A 26,149-nucleotide genomic window follows, 5' to 3' on the forward strand; every position below is an offset into this window, starting at 1 on the left:
CTGTGACTCACTGGCATTTGAAATCTCCAGCACTGGCACGGACAGCCTTGGAGTGATATCATAACTGTGACTGCTAACTGACATCACACGCTAATGGCTAATGGGTCCTATGAAACACAGTCTAGTAGTCAATAAATCAGCATAAGTGCACTGTTATTTGAACCTGTCTCTCCATTAAAAAAAAAACGAACAACAAAGGAAAAATAAGAACTAGGCAATTATTGCGCCATGCTGTTGTGTATGCTTGCAGTTTCTTCATGAAACAAGATATTAAAGAAAATTGTTTTGCAATTTATTTGTAAATTTAAACTAAAACAATTCTTTTGAAAATGAACAAGAAGCTACGAAGAGGAGAAATATTGTGTTATTTGCACCATTCAAGGACACATACTGCAGTGTTAAAGCAAATAATATTTTGTTTACAAGAAACCAGGCGTTTCAGAAGGAGAGCTGGATTTGCTGAAGTTTGCAAGGACTACTGCGTCAAATCTTTGAAAAATATTCTAGATTTTTGTTTAGTAGCAAGTATGCAGGATGTTGTTCATGCCCATAAAATAACAGTTAGTTTTTAATTGTGAACTGACAGAAATGGCAGGTAAGATTTTTTTAAATGTTTTTGAGAAGTCTCTTCTGCTCCCCATGGCTGCATTTATTTGATCAAAAATACAGTTAAAACACTAATATTGTGAAATATTATTACAATATAAAATAACTGTTTTACACTGTAATATGTTTTAAAAATATAATTCATTCTTGTGATCAAAGCTGAATTTTAAGCATAATTATTCCAGTCTTTAGTGTCACATGATCCTTCAGAAATCATTCTAACATTTGCTGCTCAAGAAACATTTATTATTATTAGTAGTAGTATCATCAATGCTGAAAACAGTTGTGCTGCTTCATATTTTTGAGGAAACTGTGATACATTCCCCTGCAGTCTTTGATCAACAGAAAGTTGAAAAGAACAGCATTTATTTGAAATAGAAATTGTTTGTAACATTATATAAATGTGTTTATTGTCAATTTAAAGAATCCTTGCTGAATAAAAAGCATGCTATTAATTTAATATTTATAATTTAATAGTTCAATAAATAGTAACCAAAACACTTTTGTGTAATTATACATCCACACCAATATGAGTCAGTATAAAGCCAGTATAAAGCCCCCCTGATTTTTTTTTTTTTTTTTTTTTTAAACATTCCTTTAGACTACACATGAAAATTTTAAATGGCCGCCATGGAAAAAAGTTGTGTTTTTAAAACAAGATAGTATAGTTACGGCATCTGCTAGCGTAAGCTAATAATGCTATGCTAACTAGCAAAAACTCGACACCTTGGTGTGCAGCACTTGGCTAGAATAATCTACAATGTGAACCACCTTTATGTCAACGGTCAAAAGGTTAGCTATTCTACACAATTTGAGTCAAAGAATGATCTAAATCTCATGCAAATTCCATTATTCATTTAAAGCTACTCCATTTTGGCACTCTGCACTCCTTCTGTAGCTTTAATCTTGTCCAAACCCCATTAGATCTACAGTCACATATCAGTCACCTGAAACTGGATGGTGCTTTATGAAGCTTGGCCTCTAAAACAGCACATTCATTCTGTGCGCCGACTCCCAGAAGCCCCCACTGGTCAAGAGCAGATTGTTTCTCATTTGGCTGAGTGGCACCACAGCGGCTTGTTAAAGCTCGAGTTTAAATACATCATTTCTGGGAATGAAAGGGGCAAAGAAGAAAAATGACCCACCACACCATTTTTTCCCCCCCACACCCCCAGCCCCCAGCCCCCAGCCCCCTTTCTTTTTTTTCATGCTCCATGCTGCTGCTTTCCCGGAGAAAAGACAGAACGTGAAACATATGCAGTCATTTCACAGCAGTCTCATGTCTTTTCACTGTTCCCATCTATTTCAATCCATCATTCACATCTCTCTCTAGAATAACTTGCAATTAACAGGATTTCACCTGTTCTGTAATGCATGTGCTAATGAGCTAATGAAATGCATGCGCAACTGGAATTAAATGTGTGTGTGTGTATATATATATATATATATATATATATCTTTATTTAAAAAATGGTTAGTTCCTGTCCTTGATTCTGATTGGTCAATAGCTGTGTTTTATTCATGATAACAGCGGTTCTGTGTATCACTACACAACACCCTTAGAAACCACTCTTAGCAACGTAAACTGTATGTTCTCAATTGATATTATTCACTGAAGCTTACTGTATTATGTAGAAGAGTGTTGTGAGAAAAAGATTGAGTGAGTTTATTACCTGCTTTCAGATTTAGCATTTTCCTTCAGGTCAGTCCTATGTTCATAATAAAAATTCTGTTTAAATGTCTGATGTATCATCTTGTCCTTTTAACATTTAAAAGGTTTTCCGTGACTGACAGCGCTAATCAAAGAATTTGTCAGTTGCGTCTTGTTCCGTGTTCACAACAATTCAGTCTTTTCAATAAAAAAGTCTTCGCCGCCATCTAATGGCGTGAAAATGTAACTTCTGTTGCTGTTCACGGTCAGGGACTAATTTTTCCGGTGGAAGAAAAGCTTTTAGAAAAAGTTTACTTCATGAAAGTTGCATTGATACATATTTCTGGCTTTAATATTTGTATTGTGTGGTAACCGTTTTATAAAAGCAATAAGGTACTTGAAGCTAGTGCTGTATTGTGAATAAGTCACGGCTGATTGCTTATTGCTTACATATATTTATCTTTAACCCAAGGGGAAATTAACTAAACTATTTTAGTTGGTATTTACATGCCAAACTTGCAATTTATACATTAACCACCAGCAAACCGGGCACTAAATATGCAGGTTTAACTAGTGTTATTTTAGTATCATTGAGATACTATTATAGTTTTTATTAATGTTTTCATTTACCATTTTAATTTAAAATTTAGTTATATATTTTTGATATATATTTTTTATTTTGGTTTTAGTTTTAGTTATTTAAGTACATCAAGTTTAAATTAAAACAAGAAATGTTGCCTTGTTTTTATATTTTACTTTATTTCAGTTAACATTCATTTTATTTCAAGTAACAATTATTATTATTATTATTATTATTATTATTATTATTTAAATCTTTATTTTAGCTTCAGTTTTAGTAATAACCCTGGGTATAACCAAAGTTTCTTTCAGGCAAGTCATTTCACTCGGCGGCCATCTTTGAAACCATCTCAGGCAAATATTTCAGTCATGCAAGTATCTCTTTGAATGGGGAAACATCAAATCCAAAGCTGTTCACATTTACGATTAAAGTTTACGATCAAATTTCATATTTGAAATCACCAATGAAATCTGACAACAATTGTCTCATAAAATTTGTTTCTAAACACTAAAATAAAAAATAATTTTTGAGGCTGGACCAGTCAATGCGCAAGTGCAGTCATAAGCGCACATCTCAGAACACTGACCTTCTAACAAGACCCGCTTTGTGAAGGGTCAGATGTTACTGTTGCTACATTCGACAAGTTTTCGGTACCAGCCATGGCGCTCTCACGGCACACATCAATGAATACGAATACATTACACCCTCATAATGCGATTATAATGGGACTTTGGCAATATTGCAATTAAACTTAGATTGGCTTTTTTATTTAGAAGGCGGGACTTCTTCCGATGTTGTAACTACACCAATTGTTTTTAAAAATTTACATTTAGGTTTACATTTATACCTTTAGCAGAAACTTTTATACAGCTGCAACTAACAATTATTTTTCAATCAAATTATCTTTTTGATTAGTTGGTTAATCTAACATTTTTTCCCTTTAATTTATATATTATTTTCTGATTACTCTATTGTTTAATTTACCAATAAATAACTTCTGCCATTAATCGATCAATGTTTTATTCAAATAGTGAGAGTTTGCCAAGAATACGAATGAGAGTTCTTAAAATTTGTAGCAAGCCCAAGAGCCAGAGTCGGCATCTTAAGGGATGAAAGTGGGATGGCATTGATGCAATCAAAACAAAACTATGCATTTACGCAATCAACGTAATCAATTACGCATCATTCTTTTATCCAAAGCATCTTACAAAGGAATTTGTCATTTTTCACATACAAAATTACTTTACAAAATATAAGGCAGACAGAACATGCAAATAATCAGTGGCCCTGTTTATTGTTAGTGAATTCACCTTCAAAATACTGATAATTTCAAAAGAGAAAGCCACCGATATATTCCCACTTTCAGTAAATGTTTTATAATCTCTTCCCCATACCTTCGAGGGAATGAAAACTTTCAAAGATCATCACTCAGAGGGTGTGAATGTATGCATATCTCTCTTATAATTACTCCACACTTCCGTTGCTCTTAGAGTTGTCCGTTAAATGTCAATGCTTTTTAAAGCTCCGCTGCACCATATGTCTCTTCATCTCAGCTCCATCAATTACAACTAAGCAGAAACATTGATCCATTGAATTTCTCAGTCCAGTCATTTATTTGAGCCGTTCAACAAAAATGACATTTCTACTCTATAATTATGTATATGTGAGGCCACACATTTTGGTTTGAAAGTTATTTCTAATGTTATGTTTCAATAAACACATCAAGACCAAACTATTACTTGTGGTACAGATTTGATGTTTTGTAAGTAGGGTTTGTTTATCTGATCTTGTAACATAACGATATGTTTAAGGGTCATTGTTAAAATAGTTTACTCACCTTCACATCGTTCTGAACCTATATGCAGTTATTTCTTTCTTCTTCTGTGGAACACTGTGGAAAACAAGTTATTTGGAAAAATGTTGTTCCATCCATACAATGAAATTCAGTGGGGTCCAATGTTGTTTTAGACCCCAATGACTAATATTTTTGGATACTCTGGAACTATTGAAACATTTTTCAAAATATCTTCTTTTGTGTTCCACTGAAGAAAGTCATACAGGTTTGGAATGACATGAGAGTAAATCATTTTTGGGTGAACTGTTCCTTTAAATTCATTAAAACTCTTCTGTGTCAAAGCAGTCGCAAGTGAATCCAAAATGAGTCTTAATTTAGAGGGTTCACTGTGTTCCTTTAATGCATGATTTCAGAACAGATGGCTGACTATTTTTTGTCCTTTCTTCTGAAAAAAAAAAAAAAAGAAAGAAAGAAAGAAAGAACGAAAGAAAAAAGACAATGCTAAGTCCTAATTACTAGACTATTTACATCATGGATCCAAAATTAACTTATGCTTCTCATCCATGCAACACAAAAGTGTGTGTTTTGTCTATAAAGTACTTTGAATTTGTGCCTACCTACCTGCCTGTCTGTCTAACTGTCAATCTGTCTACTCGTTCCTCCATCACAAAAGGCTTCTGATTAAATAAACAATAATGTCCATTTTTGTGTGCGTGTGTGTGTGTGTGTGTGTGTTAAGACTGTACATCTCAAAGGAAAAAAAAAAAAAAAAGTTGCACTGCACACAATAGAAAAAAGATACCAGCATAAAAATTCCACTTTAAAGTTATACTTCAAGTGAAATTGAAGAATAAACTGGTGTGACATCATTTTGAACAAAATCAGGGCAAAATTTCAAAAGTTCATTTGGAGTGTTTTTGGAGTTCTGGAGAAACAGCTTGCCAAAGCAAAATTTTCGTAAAAGTTCGCTCTGACTGGTAAACACCTTTGAACTACGATTAGTCCATGGTGATTGCATAATAAGTAGGTGTGGCTCTGAGGCTCCGCCTTCTTTGACATGGAAATCTTCTCCAGGTAAAGTGCTATAAATAAACGTGTCATGACTTCACTGGAGTGCACTGTAAAAAGTAATATGCTATATCTACCATAACATTTTGGCAACAGATTACAATCGATATTATTAATTAAATTCAACAAATATAATTGAGTTAGAATTAATCAAATTAATTCCTTAAATGTCCATTTAAAATGAGTAAAATTTAAACAAAAATATTTGAATAACAGACAGACGTGAAAGATGAATTAAGAACTCTTTATTTTTTATTGCCAACATTGAAGCGACTTGATGATAAACAGAATCACTAAAGGAAAGAGAAACACAAGAATTAACAGAGGTTTAGATGTTGATTTTATTGAAAATGTTTGGTCGCCATTATGGGGGTCAGTGTTTCATTTAGTTGGGCAGTTTGACTCTTTGCTTTTTATGTCAGTTTGTGGTTTTTGTAATGGTGCTTGCTAATTTTACACATTTTAAATGGTTGACTTTTAAGGAACTAATTTGATTAATTTTAACTAAATTCTTACATGTTGAATTTAATTAATAATATTGCTTGTAATCTGTTGCCACAATTTGATTGAGTACAGTGAGTGGATTTACAGAGCTGGTGCAAACATGACCACGTTGATATCAGATACTTTTATTAACTGCTGTTTTCTCACCGCTGTCATTTTTGTTGTGTTTATTTTGCTATTGAGAGGAAAGCGCAGCACATATTTACATATTCATCTAAACGTCGCTTTCAGCAGTGTAGATGGCATGGGAATGTTTGCTAACAGTATATCACTGCAAAGGTATTTCAAACTTCGTTTTACCCCTAAGCAAAGACTGAACAAAAACTTTGACGTGAGTATATCGGGGCCTTTAGTTGTGTTTTTAGACAGTTCAGGAACACAGAAATCGGAGATACTAAAATCTGAGTTTGTATACCTGCACCTAAATACAACTGGAAGTTATTAATATTTAAAAAGCTCCACTTCTTAAACCCAGGGACATTGTCCGCTAGCTGCGAGCACTTGATTGTTTTCATGCCACATTTTGCTGTCAGATCCCAGGCAGCTTTGAGGCACCCATCGCTCAGCGAGGACTGTTCCAGCTGCCATCCCCTCATTCCTCAGCAGAATGAATGGCTTCCCTACACCACGCTCCCCGTGCCGAGCTGGCTCTTTCATCTCTCTGAAGCCCTCTCGCCGTGATGCACTACGTGAGTACACATATGAGGCGCAGCTGAAATGCGGCCCTGCAGAAGACTGATGAGGTTTCCACCTTGTCGTGATGGAGCTCAATATGGTCTTTGCTGCAAGCTGATATGAGCTTGTGTGCGGGCTGATATGGTTTGTTTCAGAGGAGTAGTGGTCTCAGGGAACTCAAATAGGATTCATATGGCACAGAGTAATAGTTGTTTTGGAAATTTAGTAGTTGGGTTCTGTGTAAGGAGGGATGAGATGTGCTCTGTAGTGAAGTATGATATCATCCATGACTACTATTACACTAGCTGGTGTTTGCAAGTACAGGTATAGAATATAGAAGACTAATTTAATTTTAGATAGTCTATTTGCTTACTAAAAAGTCACTTTTCAATGCAAACATTCCTATTGAAATTAATACATTTAGCCTGCAGAATTTCACTGTACACTGTAAAAACAAACAAGCAAACAAACAAAACCAGAACTGACCTGCAACGTGGAGTTGTTGATTTTTGTTCAGTACTTATTTTGGAGTGTGCTTGCACCATTATTTGTTTTGCATAATTCCTTTAGTGAATTGGATACTAAAACAATGCATGCAAAGAAATGATGCCATCAGCAGCACAATTAATTCTTAGTATTTTCTCCCCAAATGTGCTTTCTCAATAGCAGGAATAGAGTGTTGTCAAAAATATAAATTATTCGATACAATATCGATTCTGAATATTTGACGGTTACGATGCTCATTTTACACAGTATATCGATAAACTTATACCAGCTGCACTATTCCACTCTCTCTTTTTTCTGGCACTAAGCTGAAAGATACAGCAGTGTGTATTTTAATTAAATATAGCCTGTTGCACCGCATGTGTCAGATTGAAGCTGTTCCTACATGCGCGGAGCTCATAATGCGGTGTATTTAGCATTTCAGAGCAGCCTGGTTTACAGTAAAAGCTGCAAACTCCATCTCTGCATGTGCTGTGAGTTTAACGAGTTTTAACGTTTCACATTCGCATAAATTCTATTTATTCATTTATTTATTTTTGTGGACAGTTCATTACAGCATTTTAAGCTTTCATGCATTTCATTAGACTTGCAATGGGAAGCGTTTATAACCTGTTGTCACAGAAACAAAAATGTTTCCCTGCAGTTTTCCACAAAAATACAAGCTTGAGAGTTTAATTCTTGCAAGTGAAGAAATTAAGTCTTAAGTCTTAAAGGTTAGTTTACCCAAAAATGAAAATTCTGTCATTATTTACTCACCCTCATGTCGTTCCACACCCGTAAGACCTTCTTCATCTTCGGAACACAAATTAAGATATTTTTAATAAAATCTGATGGCTCAGTGAGGCCTGCATTGACAGCAAGTTAATTTACACTTTCAAACGCCCAGAAAGGTAATAAAGATGTATTTAAAACAGTTCATGTGACTACAGTGGTTCAACCATAATGTTATGAAGCAACGAGAATACTTTTTGTGCACAAAAAAAATAAAAAAAAAATAAAATAAAATAAATAAATAAATAAAATTAACGACTATTCAACAATATCTAGTGATGGGCGATTTCAAAACACTGATTCATCAAGCTTCAAAGCTTTACAAATCTTTTGTTTCAAATCAGTGGTTCGGAGCGTGAATCAAACTGCCAAAGTCACGCAAACCATTGAAATTTCGAAATACTTATGACGTAACGAAGCCTCGTTTATTGAAATCACGTGACTTTCAAGCTCCGAACCTCTGATTCCAAACAAAAAATTTGTAAAGCTTCGAAGCTTGATGAAGCAGTGTTTTGAAATTGCCCATCACTAGATATTGTTGAATAAAGTCATTATTTTGTTTTTTTGGTGCACAAAAAGTATTCTCGTTGCTTCATAACATTAAGGTTGAACCACTGTAGTCATATGAACTGTTTTAAATATGTTTTTAGTACCTTTCTGGGAATTGAAAGTGTAAATTAACTTGCTGTCAATGCAGGCCTCACTGAGCCATCAGATTTTATCAAAAATATCTTAATTTGTGTTCCGAAGATGAACAAAGGTCTTACGGGTGTGGAACGACATGAGGGTGAGTAATTAATAATTTTCATTTTTGGGTGAACTAACCCTTTAAGTATTGTAAATGTACTACTGTAAAGTAAAATAATGAATTTACTTATATTTTATTAAATATTCAAATGTATTATTATTATTATTATATAATCCCAGAGCTAGCAGGCTTGAGGAATCTCAGACAGCAGAGTTAATGTTGATAAGAAATTACTTTGACTATAGCCACAATTATAACTTAGATATTGTTCAAATTTTATGCCTCTAATGTTGTGGAAATTTTCCCCATGTTATCAAAAATAGTATTGAATATAGATATTTTTCAAGCTATTATATTGAAGTTAGAAATTCCTGTATCACAAAAATGTATGTATTGCATATCCCATTCACCCAGAGCAGGTAGTTTAATTTCAAAATTCTCAAACAAAACCATTTGAAGTAGTTCTGAAACACTTTCTTATGCGAGGCAGTAACTAGATTATAGACTAAGATGTGCTCATCTACTTAAAGAGCTTAATGGAAATAAGCATGATGCAACATCTACTTTCAGCCTTGAGATGTAAGAGGAATGAATACAAGAATCCCAAGGGGCTTCTTAAGAAATAGTATTTGACTGACTGTTGTAACATGCTTTCATTTAGCAGTGTAGCAACAAATGAAACTATGGGATATAAATCACCTACTTTCAGCTGTCTTCAAAACTCTGATTGACGTCTTAGTGAGCAAATCATTTTCCAAAGAACATGTCTGGTCTCATTCTGCAGAGCATGAGGGACACAATTGGACTCATGCGGAGACCTGACAATGGAACCAAATTACACCAGCCCACTTTGACCCCAAAGGATGCTGTATTCTTGTAAAAAAATGATACATGGTTGCAACACTTCTCAAAACCCTGCAGAAAAGGCTAACATAGCTGGTCACCAGTATATGTTATGTTTTACAAGCTAACAAGTTAGGTGTGCTTGGCTTGTGGGATTGAAAATGTTTGGTCTACACTGACTACAAGACTACATTGTTTGACCAACTTGCCAAAAATAAATAGCTGGTCGAGTTTACGAAAATGCTATCATTAATAATCTGAGGTCACACAGCATACGTGCTTTGCATAAATATTAAAGATAAAATGACAAGATAGACAAGAAACTACAAAGTGGTGATCCACACTTACGTGCTGCCACTGGTCTCGGATGAGCGGCCGGTAGCGTAGGAAGTACTTTAGCGGGAAGTTATCCACATCGGGCCACGTAGTAGGACTGTTCCATGTCACTTCTAGTCTTCGTGGATTGTTGGTTATGGGTTTGGCCACCACCTTCTCAGGAGGGTCAGGTTTCACTGTTGGACCAAAGAGACCTCAATGTAAGCACATGACCTATCAAAGGTATCATATTTAAAGGAATAACTCCCCTCAAATTAATTCTGTGATCAGAATTTCATTACTTTCTTCTGTGGAACACAGATGGAGAAAAGTTCTCAGATCGTATTCACACATGGTCATATTCAATTGAGTCACATAAAAACACACCTCACCAGGTTTGGCGTAATTGACAACAAATGGCACCAAATGCATCTTGTAAAATAATGGGTTTGAATATGCAAAAAGGTATTTCTCTCACAATTATATGGTTTATAGCAAGACACTACAGGTGAATAGGACACAAATGTTAACTAATACATTTCAGCATACTTATCCCAGTTGATTAATCGCAGTACTTTAAGACAATTGTTAGACAAAAGTTTTCCAAAATGTTATGTTTAAATATGCAAATTAAATATGCACAAATTTGCATTCATTTCCAGAACAGAAATCTGAAAAATTGGATTAAGCCAGGTTTAAAATTCTTGCTTCGTTTTGTTTACATATCAACTTTTTTCAAGAGTGGATTTTGGATTTCTCTTTTTATTAGGAAACCCTGTCAAAAGCCAGAAAAAAATAAAATAAATAAATATGTTATTAGGAATAAAATGTTATATAAACCAGGTGAATAATATGAACAAACCTTACTTTTAAGGTACGTTGTCTTTTTTTAAGCTTGACAGCCCCTATGCCTTCCTTGTTTGGAAAAGAGCAGCTTGAACATTGTGCTAAATTTCTCATTTAGTGTTTCCTAGAAGTCATATAAGTTAAGAAAATCATTTAGTTTAGCAATGTCATGAGAGTAAGAAAAGAAGTAAACTATTCATTTACCATAGTTAGAGGAAGTGTGAAAATACCTCTAATGTTGAGATGCTAATGGTATATGAGCTTTGACAAGGCTCAGTACAACAAGAACACATTTTTAGTGGTTAATCAGAAAGAAGCACTCATGACGAATGCCACTAGCAAAACTCTACAATAGAAAAGGAGATGAATGATGAATAGTGTTGAGATTTCCTCTTTATGATCCCCAGCTCATCCCCCTGAGCAGAAAATCAGTTTGACATAACACACACGTCTTTTAAAGAAGCCACACTGTGACATTTCTCGAGATGTCTTTTGAGCAAAGGCGTCCCCTGAATATCAGGAGATCCTTTTGGAGCTGAGGTTTATGGGAAATAAGCAACAGAGTGGCCTTTCTCTTCTTCTCAAGCTGCGGCGTCCAAGGATCATTCTGTTTGCTCTGCGGTTTTAGCTTCACTCACACACAAACACATACACAGGAGGACAAAGAGATGTTTCTGAGCCCCGTTCCCTTTACTATTCATAGCAGACACATAGTGGGTTCAGGATTTATAGCTCAGGCCTTGACCTGGCTTGAGCGAAACACTCTTTACGACTTTCAAACAGTGTTGATGTTGTTTAGATGTCAGCTATTCGGATGCTAATTTTTTATGTCTTGGCATGCTAAGAGGGAGGGCTAGACTGCAAAAATTCATTTTCTTAATCAGTATTCCGTTTTTTTTTTTTTTTTTTCTTTCCTCCAGTGAAATATCTAAACATCTTGTAGACAAGATAAATTGCTCACATTAAAAAGCAAACAATCCCCCCCCATTTTTTTATTTTATTTATTTACCTTGTTTTAAGTATAAACCTGACTAAAAATTGGTTAGATGCTTAAAACAAGAAAAAACTATTTAGCAATGGGGTAGGAAAAATAAGTCTTATGTATCATGCCTTTCAATATTTTTTTTATAAAAAAAAAAAAAAAAAAAAACATAAAAACACTGATTAAGAGATTATTTTTTGCAGTGTAGCTGAAGTAAAAATCATTATATTTAGTTCTCATGTACCTTGGTTGTGGTCAAAATGTAATAGTCTGCATGTTTTAGTTCTATTGTAAGGCAGCTTTCATCAATATGTTCCTTACTTGTCACTGAAATGTATGCTAATCATAAGTTGCTTTTTCAAATGAAATCAAATAGCTGTTACATACGAAATGTTTTTTAAAAGGATTCCATTTTCCATAAAATATACACTAGAGCCAGAGGGAAAATATTTTCGGTGTCAATCTAGCGATCCAGACGGCATTAGCATTTTTATTACTATCAAGCACACATGTAGCCATGCATGTAAGTATTCTATTTAGTTGCCAGAAGCCACTTCAACAAACACCACCAACAACCAGCCAATATACTAAAGGTATTTTCTTCACTTCTGTTGGTCTGCATTAGTGTTGTTTTTCAAAAAAAGTAGATGATTGTAGGTTACCAGAGTATCTGGCAAATGTGAACTAGATGTTTTGGGCAGGTCCGTTTTCTCATCAAAAGGTTAATAATGACTAAATGTCTCTGGCTATGATTTTTTTTTTTTTTTTTTTAATGTTTCCATCAAAATGACTTGTAAATGACTTCATGATGGTGTCTGTTGGTTAAACTACAAACAATATTTCCGATGTTGACACTGAAGCTGAAAAAATAAATAAAAATAAAATAAAAAATCCTAAAAAATGGTAAACTAGTAATACAAATTGTACCTATTGAAGACTCCTCAAAGCTGATGGTGGTGGAAGCTCGACCCAGCGAGTTCACTGCCGTGACATTGACTCGGTAAGGATAGGTAGAGAAAAGTTCTGGAAACTTCACGTGACACCTGTTTTTATGAACTTCATCCCTCATCACCTCCAAGGGCCTCTGGTTGTGTCTGAAAAAAAAGTGAATAAAAAATCTAAAACTTCATCTTCTTGCATCATGACATTATTACTTTAACTTTTATAAAGAATAGTTAATCCAAAAAAATGAACTCTTTTATGGCACTAAAAATAGAAAAGTCAGTCATGCAGGTTTGGTCAGTAAAAGACAATGCATGGGTAAACTAGTCATTTAAAGGGATAGTTCACCCAAAAATGAAAATTTTGTCATCATTTACTCACCCTCAAGTTGTCCTAAACCTGCATGAAGTTCTTTCTTCTGTTTAACATAAAGGAAGATATTTTGAAGAATGTCGGTAACCAAACAGTTGCTGGTCCCCTTTGATGTACATAGTATAGGAAAAAAATACAATGGAAATAAATGGAAACCTGTTACCAACATTTTTCAAAATATCTTCTTTTGTGTTCAGCACAAGAAAGAAATGAATACAGGTTTGGAACAACTTGAGGGTGAGTAAATGATGACAGAATTTTCATTTTTGGGTGAACTATCCCTTTAATAGCAACACCAAGTATTGAATGTCCATCACTTCCGGAAGAAACAAACAAACATTATTATTCCATTTTGATGTTTTGCAGAAGTACCGGGTGGCACAAGAACAGCAGATATGTTAAATTAGGGGCTGCCATTTGCTTGCCCCCAGGGTACCATCTGGGCAGAGACCTTGTAGCTGACCTTTAAACCTCCTGATATCAGCTCTGCATGTGCATTGCAAAAATCATTTATTGGGTTCTGATGAAGCTTTATTGAGGTTATACTTCACAAACCTTGCAGCATATTTTCATACATAAATCACTTCTCATGTAGATAATGTCTAGTCCAAGAACATTATGTTCCTAAACTGCACAATTTACGAGACTTAATGGATTATTAAGTTGTTATTAATAGAGGTGAAACAAGGTCATTGTTACTTGATTAAAGTCAACTTTTTATATATTTTAGTCAACCACTTAGTTCATTTGGAGGAGGGGCTATTTATAATTTTTATTAACATCCAACACATTAGCCACTGAAGACTAATATTTTATGTTTTGGGTGATTATTTTATCAGTTCAAAAAGACATTTCTTTGTACATGTGTTATACAATGAAGTACTGAGTAATATTAATTAACTTAATATTGTATTATTATTATTATTATTATAATTAATTAACCCAATTTACTGAACATTTGGAATAATTATTAATAATAATACAATTTTAACTATACAACACTCCCTTTCAAGCACAAGTTTCGGGTCTGTAAGACATGTTTGAAACGTCTTTTAAACGTTTCAATGTTTTTTAACCTACTTTTAAAAAGTAATTTATTCCTTACTGACCCAAACTTTTGAACAGTAGTGTAGTTCTTTCTTGTAGACAAATGTAAATATATTCCATTAAAACTAAAATGATTATTTTGTGGTGGAGCCATTGAAAATGTTGGCAGAGCAAGTACAAATCTGTTGGCCTGACCGCAAAGAGAGAGAAAAAAAACAAACAAACAAAAAAAAAAAACACTCTATTATGGAGCCCTACAACACTGTAATGAAAAATGTCTAATTAGGTTTTAAACTTCCATTATAAATTCTGCTATATTATCCATCACACTAAGCTTAAAGCACCTGTTATTGTATACCCTTAAAGAATTAAATTCATATATTTAGCTGTTTAAAATTAAGAGTAGTGATCTCATTAGTAATCAGTGAATAAAGTATGGATTCAGACATTTCCCATTTTCTGACTGATGAGGATAAAGGTACCTTATGGTTGCCCAGACAGATGTGGACATAAGGAGAGAGAGGGGTTGAGAGAAAGAGAACTGGAACTGTGCAGCGTTATTCCGCAGGGGCTTTCAGTTGAGAGTCCACTTATACTGCCTTGAGTTCCAGCACTCAGAGTCAGACAGGCCTAATCAGCTCTCAGCAGACAGTGTCTGACCGCATAGATCACTGATTCAGATGAGCTCAGTGCATCTCAAAGCCTCTGCCGAACACGAGAGGGCATGACATGACAGACGGAGCGAGAGGCAAGCAGAAGGAAGTTGGGAAGCGAGGGTTGACAGATGGAGTTGCAAACAAAAGGAAAGGCAAACAAGAAACTATCTTACTGGACATCGACTTCGAAGTCCGTAGGGATGTACGTCGGATGCTGAAGGTGCCAACTGCAGTAGAAGCCTTTGGGATAGGTGTTTGATCGACACGTCACCTGCGGTTCTTTCGGAGGAACTGTGAAAAAAGCAGAAGGGTGGAAATGTAAGTACTTTGTCAGCTACAACACCTTCAGAAATCCATCAGCGGCCCAAAATACAAGTCCCAGGAGGCTTTTACGATATCCCCTGCTTCTTTGGCTGTGTAACCCCTTGAACCTCCCCCATTCCAAGCATCAAGTGGGAAAGGAAATGTAATAACCGCCCATGCCCTCCTTCCAGATTAGGGTCCTTTCTTACAGCGCCACTGGACCGTGCCTACCACTGCAAGAATTGAAACTGATGACTTGGACCGGTTGCCAGGGTTACGCATAATATTACCCCTTCCCATGTGTTCCTGTGTGTGAAATGGAGAGTGATTTAAGCTCCGTTGGCTGCCGAGTGCCGCCTTCTCCTTCCTCATCTCCATCGGCCCCCGGGGGCCTGACAAACTAGAGCCCACAAGAAACAAAACCACCTCTAAAGCTCACCTCTGGGTTTCCCTTTGAGCTTTGATTGCGCTAAACATCGCACTAAGCTGTCAGCTTACACATGTTCTTACGTGATTGCGATGAGGCTGGTTTTGAGATTTCTGATGGAGATTTCTGTTGAGGATCCTTGCAAAGTATCTTTGCCCTTATGGGAACTTGCAAAGCTCTTAAGGCCTGATATAAAAGGTACTGACTGAAGAACATTCGAAAGTGACTTTAAGCCTTTTTCCGAGCCATCTTATTAGTGGTGCTTTTTAGTTCCACATAATTTGGCACAAAACTGACCTTTTTGTGTAACAGACATTAATGATACCTCAAATTATGTACTATTACTTTAGATTATCAACTTGGAGGACAATAAAATTGGCAAAAAAGTTCGCTAAACTTACCCATACTTTGAAGGAGGAACCCAAATAAAGACAATAAAATATACTGATAAACTTGAGGGTGGGCTCTTTTGATTTGGATCAATTACCAACCACCCAGAATACCTTGGCAACCACATTGTAACATCATACCAAACACCAAGAACACCCTATAGCAACCAGATTGTCACCACATTTTTTAGTTGAACTGGTTTAAGAATAAACAAGTGAAATACAAATGAAGAAAATCTGCCAGTGCTACATGACAAATTACACTTGCATTCTGAATAGAATATCAGAAAACAAGCCTTAACATTATTTTTTTTCTCTCTCTCTCAGGTAAATGAATCATGTTTAGATATTTTTACTATAAAAACAAGATAAAGAATATTATTTTCTGAAACAAATATTACATGACAATCCATCATTCAATAACCTCTCAATTGACCCCTCCACATTTTTTTCAAATATATTTTGTTTATTTTATTTTATTTTGACATGAGCTATTACAGCAGGATAGAACAGTAGAAAATAGACAGATGTAAAAATGTCTTTTATTTTGCTTTTTAAAGGACTCTGCTGTTACTTGGGTAAAACATCTTGTCCAATTCATTAGTCAGCAATGAAGAATCAATTGCCAATTGAGTTTTACTCTTTTGTTAAGTAGTAAACAAGAATACCGATCGAAAATCACAACCCACACATTAAAAGACTGGTGTTACATAGTTCATTGCTGGACTAAAATCTCAACAATGAGATGCCTGAAATTAGCTGTGTGGGAAAACATAAAAGCAGGAGATAGTACCACACTTGTTAGAGGAGAGGAGGGGTCCAGAGCATGATGCGTTTGACCTGACATTCCAACCATGAGCCGCTAGCTCAGTCCTTAGACAGCTTCTCCTCAGGAAGTGCATTCCTCCATAGAGTTCGGCCTGCAGGAGGCCTTCCTCACCCTCAGGCCAAATAGGCACACTGTCAGCTCACGGACCCTCATCCCCGGCTACTAAAAACACAGGAGCCCTCCCCTTTCACTTCCCCACCCTTCCCAAAAGAAAGTGCATGGCCATCCGCACAGTGGAAGATCTCAAAGAAGCGAAAGCGGCAAAACAAAAGAAGGTTGCTTTTCTGAGAGAATTTGCAACCTAGCAACACCTCTATTGTTTCCTTTATGCTTTTTTCTTTCTTTCCCCCCCTTTTTTGTAGGACAGAATGTTGTTGAATTGACAACAAAGACATATCTCAGCGTTCTTTCTTACAAGTGATTTCATCTAAGCTACCAGTGCCAAAGGAACAGCATTAGCCGGAGATGTAGAGAAACTAAACAAAAGTGTCACATAAGCCATTTTGATTACACTAGCATTGTAGGAAACTAATGGGAAAGTTATTTCAAATGTTAGAGTTTAGAGGGTAAATCTCACAAAGAAAGGTCTAGGTTGTTTTTCACTGAAAAATTGAAATAAATTAATATATTTTATATATATTTGAAGTTATAGAGCTTTCTGGATCATTTTAGCTTTTAAGATAATTATAAAATAATTTTAAGATATATATACAGTATTTCACAGAAGTGAGTACACCCCTTGCATTTTTGTAAATATTTTATTATATCTTTTTATCTTATATGACACTTATATCTTATATGACACTTTGCTACAATGTAAAGTAGTGAGTGTACAGCTTGTATAACAGTGTAAATTTGTTGTCCCCTCAAAATAACTCAACACACAGCCATTAATGTCTAAACCGCTGGCCACAAAAGTGAGTACACCCCTAAGTGAAAATGTCCAAATTGGGCCCAAAGTGTCAATATTTTGTGTGGCCACCATTATTTTCCAGCACTGCCTTAACCCTCTTGGGCATGGAGTTCACTAGAGCTTCACAGGTTGCCAATGGAGTCCTCTTCCACTCCTCCATGAAGACATCACGGAGCTGGTGGATGTTAGAGACCTTGCGCTCCTCCACCTTCTGTTTGAGGATACCCCACAGATGCTCAATAGGGTTAAGGTACCCTGAGCTTCTTTAGCAAGGCAGTGGTCATCTTGGAGGTGTGTTTGGGGTCGTTATCATGTTGGAATACTGCCCTGCAGCCCAGTCTCCGAAGGGAGGGGATCATGCTCTGCTTCAGTACATGCTGGCATTCATGGTTCCCTCAATGGTTCCCCCAGTGCCGGCAGCACTCATGCAGCCCCAGACCATGACACTCCCACCACCATGTTTGACTGTAGGCAAGACACACTTGTCTTTGCACTCCTCACCTGGTTGCCGCCACACATGCTTGACACTATCTGAACCAAATAAGTTTATCTTGGTCTCATCAGACCACAGGACATGGTTCCAGTAATCCATGTCCTTAGTCTGCTTGTCTTCAGCAAACTGTTTGCGGGCTTTCTTGTGCATCATCTTTAGAAGAGGCTTCCTTCTGGGACGACAGCCATGCAGACCAATTTGATGCAGTGTGAGGCGTATGGCCTGAGCACTGACAGGCTAACCCCCCACTCCTTCAACCTCTGCAGCAATGCTGGCAGCACTCATATGTCTATTTCCTAAACACAACCTCTGGATATGACGCTGAGCACGTGCACTCAACTTCTTTGGTCGACCATGGTGAGGCCTGTTCTGAGTGGAACCTGACCTGTTAAACCGCTGTATGGTCTTGGCCACCGTGCTGCAGCTCAGTTTCAGGGTCTTGGCAATCTTCTTCTAGCCTACGCCATCTTTATGTAGAGCAACAATTCTTTTTTTTCAGATCCTCAGAGAGTTCTTTGCCATGAAGTGCCATGTTGAACTTCCAGTGACCAGTATGAGAGAGTGAGAGCGATAACACCAAATTTAACACACCTGCTCCCCATTCATACCTGAGACCTTGTAACACTAACGAGTCACATGACACCGGGGAGAGAAAATGGCTAATTGGGCCCAATTTGGACATTTTCACTTAGGAGTGTACTCACTTTTGTGGCCAGCGGTTTAGACATTAATGGCTGTGTGTTGAGTTTTTTTGAGGGGACAGCAAATTTACACTGTTATACAAGCTGTACACTCACTACTTTACATTGTAGCAAAGTGTCATTTCTTCAGTGTTGTCACATGAAAAGATATAATAAAATATTTACAAAATTGTGAGGGGTGTACTCACTCTTAATTTTATACTGTATGTATGATGACAATGACAATATTTTCATGATATTTAAGCAAATGTTCCTCATTGTAATGAAATCGATTTACTTAATTTTGCTTAATATTATTTCATATTAATATTCAAGAAAATAAGATAGGCTTCATTTTCTTTATGCAAACATTTTCTCTCTCTTGATTAAATGGCTGGTTATGACCTGGCTATTTTCTTGACAGTTTTTATGAGATTCAGCCATTTTGTCTCATTTCCCGTGAATATTATGTCCTCTCTTACTAAAACCACACTGTCAAAGCAAACATGCTTTATGTAAAGTTGTAACTGTTTGCCTCATTATTATTTGCCTCATATGCTATAATCTCTGCACTGATAATGTGTAGGATTGATTTAGTGTGCATGACTGTGAAATTGTGTGTGCATGAGACTTTCTTTTTCTTGAATTTCTCCGGCCTCTCCTTTGTATTTGCATTGCATTTGAATGCAAGAATGTGAAAAACTAGGGCGGGACAAGACCCCAAAGTTTTTTTTTCAACCTCTGTGATCTCAGTTTGGTCAGCAAGACCTCACTTTATGCAGCCATAACCTTTCAGAGTGTTGTCACATCATATGCATGCCTAGCAAATGATACCTTCTAAACTTCTGGTACAAAAAGAGAAACTTCAGTACTATTTGGAATAAAAGCTGATAATTGCAGAAGTCAATGAAGAGGTGCAATTTAGCTGTCAGACAAAGTACACTTACTGGTGAAAAAAAAAAAAAAAAAAAAAAGTCCTTCTCAGACTTCTGGAGTCTTGTTTTTCTATATTGATGCAATTTAAATGAAACATACGAAAACATTTGCCTTTGACCTTGGCTGCTTATTCTTTAACCCCACTTTAAATCCGAATCCTACTTGTCACTCAATGTGCTGAAAGCATCATATGCGATTCTAACCAAGTCTATGACCCTAGACGCATCAGGTAAACTCTTTCACACACTCAACAAATCCAGCTGGTCATACAAAACCCAAAAGGAAAGGCTGTGCTATTGGCCCCCTGCATTGCTGGCTGTCTGCTCCCTAATCTGAGGCCATTAAAAGGCCAGCACAATGAAAGACATGGTTGCAGGGGTCAGTTGACAAACGTCAAATCGCCAGGCCACATGAAAGGCGAGCAAGTGAATCCCAGGCGACCACCACTATCATCACTAACTGCTGATCTGTCAAAGCTGGGTCTGAGCCCCCCTCCATGACATGTCTGGAATGTGGGCTATGTGCTCGGCAATTGGAAGCAGTGGCAAGAGCAGTGCGGGGAGGGGGACAGGGGGTCAAGTTGCATGGAAGGCCTCTACCAGCAAAAAAAAAGTGGAGATCAGTCACAGAAAACACCTAATGTTGTCTAAGCCAGCACCTAATGTGCCGTCAGACACAGCTGACAAGCAGTTCTTAATCTGGAAGCATGCTGTGGGTGTTTATGCTGTGGTCATAACTATTTAATCTGAATGCAATACCTCTAAACAAAGACGTGTTGTCTAATGCAGCTGCTTTTTCTGCGATACACACAGCATTTTTCAATATTTTCTTTAACACGTGGGTGCTCTATACAACACATGACAACTGTAAACATGTTTTACAACTGTAAAATCAATATGACACATGCAACATTTTAAATATATTCAGGTTCACTGGGCAGCAAAATAAAAAATGACTCAAGATATTTGCAAGCATTTATAAATAGATAAATCTTCTTTGCACATTCTATTACTGTATTATTACTATGTTATAAAACAGTTATTACTAAATCTGTAATTCATATATGCATGTGACACCACACTGTTCTCTATGATAAGTGATAAGTCAACTTTCTTTAATTGTTATTTTCATACAACATGGATATTTGTTAATTTGGACTTATTTGTTCATTTTTATTTTCTTGCTTTTTTGTAGGATTTAAGGTTTCAAAGATGTACTCACCTTTATCTACAAATTCCAACTCAAATTGTGCTTTTATTGTTGCATCTTGTCTAGAAGATCAGGATTTGGGGGTGGGGTCTTCAAACAGGCAAAACCATCATCATAAATTAGTCACAGTGCTTGTCCTGTGCAGAAAGTGCCTGGCTGGCATCTTTTCAAGGAACAGCTTTGCACCGTCTGTGCATGCATGCAAATTCATCTTATGCCTTGGATCCTAATCGAAAGTCCAATATAAAAAAAGCCCCATAAATCCTTGACAGAGGTGCATGAATCGGAGTGAGGGTGAAACCTATAGAAGACCACTGCTATAGACCAGCTAAATGAATTGTTCTCCCACAAGTGCCAATAAATCATCAATCTCCTCTGAGTATATACTGCATCAACTGAGCACTAGCGGCAGGGTTTGTCTTGGTCCCCCCTTTCATGAACAAAACAAGGCGGCACTCATGCTGTGTTTTTTTGGTAAAACACTTCTTCTCTTGACCATATGTTTCGACACACTGTAGAGACAGACAGAGCTGAGCAAATGGGAGAGGAAAAAGCCAGTCAGCAATCTTTAGCAAAACAATTTCGAAGCATCACAAGAGCGAAATCCACCATGGTACAGTGACAATAAATCTAAGAGTAATACACTGTGCAGTGTTAACAGTCTGTGGGGTTAACAATCCATTTAACAGTGAAAGCTGTAGAATAACATGGTATATACTTGTTTTAAAAAAAGCCTGGTCTCAATGGCTTTGTCAGGGTAGGTGCTGTTGTTTTCACTCAACGTGTGTTCAGTCAGGGTGGTCTAGTAATGTAAACCAGCTCTCGACAGCTTCGGATCACTAGATTTAGACTATTTTCTTACCCATGAAAAGCATAATTTAGCATGACATGTTCCCATCATTTATTAAAAGCAACAAGTAGTAACTAAGTAATAAAGTTGCTATGGGTTAAATGTATAACAACAAGCAATTTGTTTAACATGTAACATTCCCCCCAGATTTTCAAACAGGTTGCTATAATTGTCTCTTGTTAACTGCTGAGCTGTTTGATGCTGCAGAAACGAACAGACAAATCTTTCCAGACCAATTGGAGCATTCCCAGAAATCTACATCACATCTGGGTCTACATTATCACCAGTCATCCCTTTTAGCCCTCTGTGACCAAAACAACCAGTCTAAGATTATTTCCACTTCAGTGAAATTGCATCGAAAGAAAAAAAAAAAAAAAAGAAAGAAAGAAAGAAAGAAAGAAAGAAAGAAAGAAAGAAAAACCTAAATTCTCTGAGGTGAATTTCAAAGGTAGCAACACAAGTTGTACATATGCAGTGACTAGAGCAGGGACCATCTGTACAGGGGCGGAATACATGAATAATACTCTGAGACTCTAAACCTCAAGGCAGTATTTTTATATTGAAGCCATTAGCGTGCGGTGGAAAAAATAGCAGTTCTGTTTCCACAGGCCCTCTCCTGCACTGTCCCTTAACCATCCGATTATTATCGAGACAAAGGGATGTTTGAGAGATTTTAAGGACGTAAAAAGTTCAGGTCACTCCAGAGGGAATTCCTTGGATAGGGGTTGGTTCTGTGACCTAGCTCTAGAGTGAATCCCGACTTAGGATTCAGGAATACTTCACAGCGCAGTATTTGAAAATGGACAAGTTTTTAAGTATTGCACACAAAATATTTTTCTGCCACTGAATTTTACCAGTCAGCCTTTTAGACCTAAAAGTAAACAGCTGTAATCATGGTTTACAGCCTCCTGGCTATCTGTTATTCAGAATCCATTGTGTAAACTTCTCACACTGTGTCCTTCTTTAAAGGCAGTACTGCTCAATCCTGCGACCAGATGAAAACTTTCCTGCAGAGTTTATCTTCAACATACCTACCTGGGAGTTTCTAGTGATCCTGAAGACCTTGATAAGCTGGTTCAGGTGTGTTTAATTAGGATTAGAGCTTAACTCCGCTGGAACGTGTCCCTCCATGAAGAGGATTGGACACCCCTGCTTAAAGGGATTGTTGTATAACTTTCTTTTTTGGAACACAAAAGGAGAATTTATGGAGAATATCCTGACCACTGGGGTAGGACTGGGGCTGTCAAGCTTCAAAATGACCCCAGAGTGCAATGGTCAATATGTCTTCTGAAACCTTATGATCAGTGGTGGCCTACGGTATGGCATGATTCTCTTTGGCCATACAACAACGACATTCCCAAGTAGCCTAATCATATCATATCTTAACAAAATGTGAACAAAAATCCACTAGCCCACTAAAAGAATGGCCAGAGTCCATGGACATGCACGGACTTCACAAAAGTATGAAATCAGTGCGAATTCTAACCAGAAACGATGTGACACACGAGAAAATGTATTTTTTTTCTATGTTAATCAGAGTTTTTTGTACTAACCAGCCGCAACGGCAATACACAACGATATTTTACATACAGTTTCTATGTCTGCGTTGTTGTGGCTAGAACAACATAAAAAGTATGACAATGATAATCTCAGGTGCTGATTATGTGCTTTATTTAATGTAAAAAGAAATTAATGTGAGTTTGAATATCATTTTTTGATCATGAATTTGATCATATATTTATCCATTTCTTGCTAATGCAGTGTGCTTGCAGAGAGAGCCCGCCCACACACTCTTCTGATTGGCTGTAATTTCCCGTCTCTCTTGGGTTGAGTCTGGTTTGGACCGATAAATTGTTTGCCGTGGGAAATCTTATCGCATCGCGTCTGGTTTGGACACAGTGGGCTGTTTAAATTAGCTTTTCAAAGACGGAATTTCTGCCAAAGGCCAACTCAAACAACAGAACTAACTAGCAGCATCATGAGCTATTTATTTCCCTTTTTGCCTGAATGCCAGGGAATGGCATTTGTGAGCATTGTTCTTTTGAGTCAAATATTTTCAGTGAATCAGTTGATCCAAACTTTTCAGTAGTCTGAATGATTTGTTCATGATAGATATGCCAGATATGCTTCTCATGATCAACTCACTGACTTGATTTCAGTTACAGTGGTTAAGAGCACACTGGATGGGATGATTAATAGTGAAAATAACTTTAAAACTGTAGTCCGTAACTTTTTTTTTTTTGGTTAAAAATGATCCAAAATCAATTTTTGAGCAAGTACACAACCAGCCAGTGTTCAAAACTATCTCCTTAGCCCAATTCACAATGGTAAGCTTGTAATAATGTTTTCTAATAAGAGCGGTACTGGTGGGTTCCCGCTGGAAATTTGAGCATGCAGCGGTTCGTCTTTGCGTCATTACGTCACGTCTTCTTACATAAAGAAGGAGTCCCAGCTAGTAGGCTATATGGCATGTGGAAGATGCTGCAGGTGGCGATCATTTATGGCCTTTTCTCACAGCAGATGCAATGATTAAACTTATAATTTTGATGGCAGACTGTAATCCATAAAGGTTCAAATGACAATCATCAGTGACAACTGGAGATTCATCCGTAGTCAAAAGCAAAAGACTTCAGACTGCGGACTGGCTACAGAAATTGAAATCTACAGGTAACGCTAATACATACTAAATAGCCAAAGTCATGCAATGCTGATGTTGTTAACATTAACAATTTGAGAACAAAGTATAACAATTATAATAATTTGCACGGTTTGATGTGATCTGAGCTAAGCGATCGTTAGATTTAATCACCATTGGCAGCGCCTATTGTTATGCTTTTTTCCGCAGTTGGTCAGAACAAAAGTGGCATTTTCCAGTGAAAATTCTTATTTTGGTCATACTTCCAGGAGTACTCTGTGATTCCGAATTACAGTATCCACACCGATGTGGTGACTGACAGCAAACATTAGATTCATCTGTGCTGAGGAGCCGTGCCGATGCACAACCCACGTAAAGATAATAATTCCGCAAATAACTGCAATTACAGGTTTCAAACAGAGATGACAACAAAGAGGCAAAACTTATGGACTGCAGTTTTAACTTTGTGTGATTAACATACAAAAAATGTAGTATAATATTATATGATCATATAAAGATAAGTATCGTTATGGTGATTTTGTGTCCTGAAACTTGAAGCTTTGTGTCTCCTAAGGTCTTTTCTTTCTATTCAGTCACAAAGTTAAAGAACCCAATATTGCAGACAAATATCTGATGAGGACAGGGAGGGGGCATAAGTCATCAGGGGGAGTTAGCCTCTGAAGTGGGCCATCATGAGGGGCTAATTTGACAGAAATGCTGGGAGGAAGACTGATGATCGCTGGGCATGTGGTTGAAAAACAAAGAGGGAGGGGCTGATGGATGAAGAAGGGTCGGAGAGGTAAATGGGAGAGACAACAGAATGGACAAAGTAAAGCCTGAACTGAGCAGTGTTTGGGTGGTCTTTGAGTCACGGTGGACTTCCGTGAAAAAAATGTCTCTTCCTTTTCTTAGATCTACCTTCACCTTCACACCCTGAAATGCAATGGAAAAGAAATTGTGTGTGTGTGTGTGTGTGTGTGTGTGTGTGTGTGTGTGTGTCTCTCTCTCTCTCTCTCTCTCTCTCTCTCTCTCTCTCTCTCTCTCTCTCTGTGTGTGTGTGCGTGTGCTTTTTTGTGATTTATGAGGACACAAATTTGTATAATGACATGGGTATTACACTGGAATTATGTTGTAAACATGAAATATGAGGACATTTCATGAGTCCTCATATTTAAAATAGCTTTAAAAACATACTAAACAATGTTTTATTAATCATGTAAAAATGCAGAATGTTTTCTGTGATGGGTAGGTTTAGGGGTAGGGTAGTGTAGGGGGATAGAATGTACAGTTTGTACAGTATAAAAACCATTACGCCTATGGAATGTCCCCACTTTGATAGCAATACAAACCTGTGTGTGTGTGTGTTTTGGAGTTCAATCATTATCATGCATGCCTTACTGGGAAACAACAGTGTCTGTATTTGGAATAGATGGGTCTTGACAGGGGGACTATTAATCGAGAGCACTGGGCAATGTGTTTGCACTTACTCAAATTTATTAGCAAGTCAAATGCCAAACTTTGATGTCTCTGTGTCAAAAAAGTATTGCATATCATCTGAAAGCAGGAAAGTTTACACTAAT

General features: G+C 36.9%; 1 protein-coding gene across 4 annotated transcripts in view; it reads right to left on the reverse strand.

Moving 5' to 3' along the window:
* Positions 1–26,149, reverse strand: part of cntfr (ciliary neurotrophic factor receptor) — a 191,399-nt gene that overhangs the window by 29,970 nt on the left and 135,280 nt on the right. For all 4 annotated transcript variants that reach the window (XR_007932213.1, XM_051909475.1, XM_051909474.1 and 1 more), the window contains exons 4-6: positions 15,079–15,196; positions 12,816–12,982; positions 10,094–10,257 (exon numbers count right to left, since the gene is read on the reverse strand). Coding sequence is in view for 3 of the 4 variants with exons in the window: in XM_051909475.1 (XP_051765435.1) it covers positions 10,094–10,257; positions 12,816–12,982; positions 15,079–15,196 (449 nt within the window). In the remaining variant the exon portion in view is untranslated. The remainder of the gene's footprint in view (positions 1–10,093; positions 10,258–12,815; positions 12,983–15,078; positions 15,197–26,149) is intronic.

This window comes from Ctenopharyngodon idella, chromosome 10 (genome assembly GCF_019924925.1).
Source record: "Ctenopharyngodon idella isolate HZGC_01 chromosome 10, HZGC01, whole genome shotgun sequence".
NCBI lineage: Eukaryota > Metazoa > Chordata > Actinopteri > Cypriniformes > Xenocyprididae > Ctenopharyngodon > Ctenopharyngodon idella.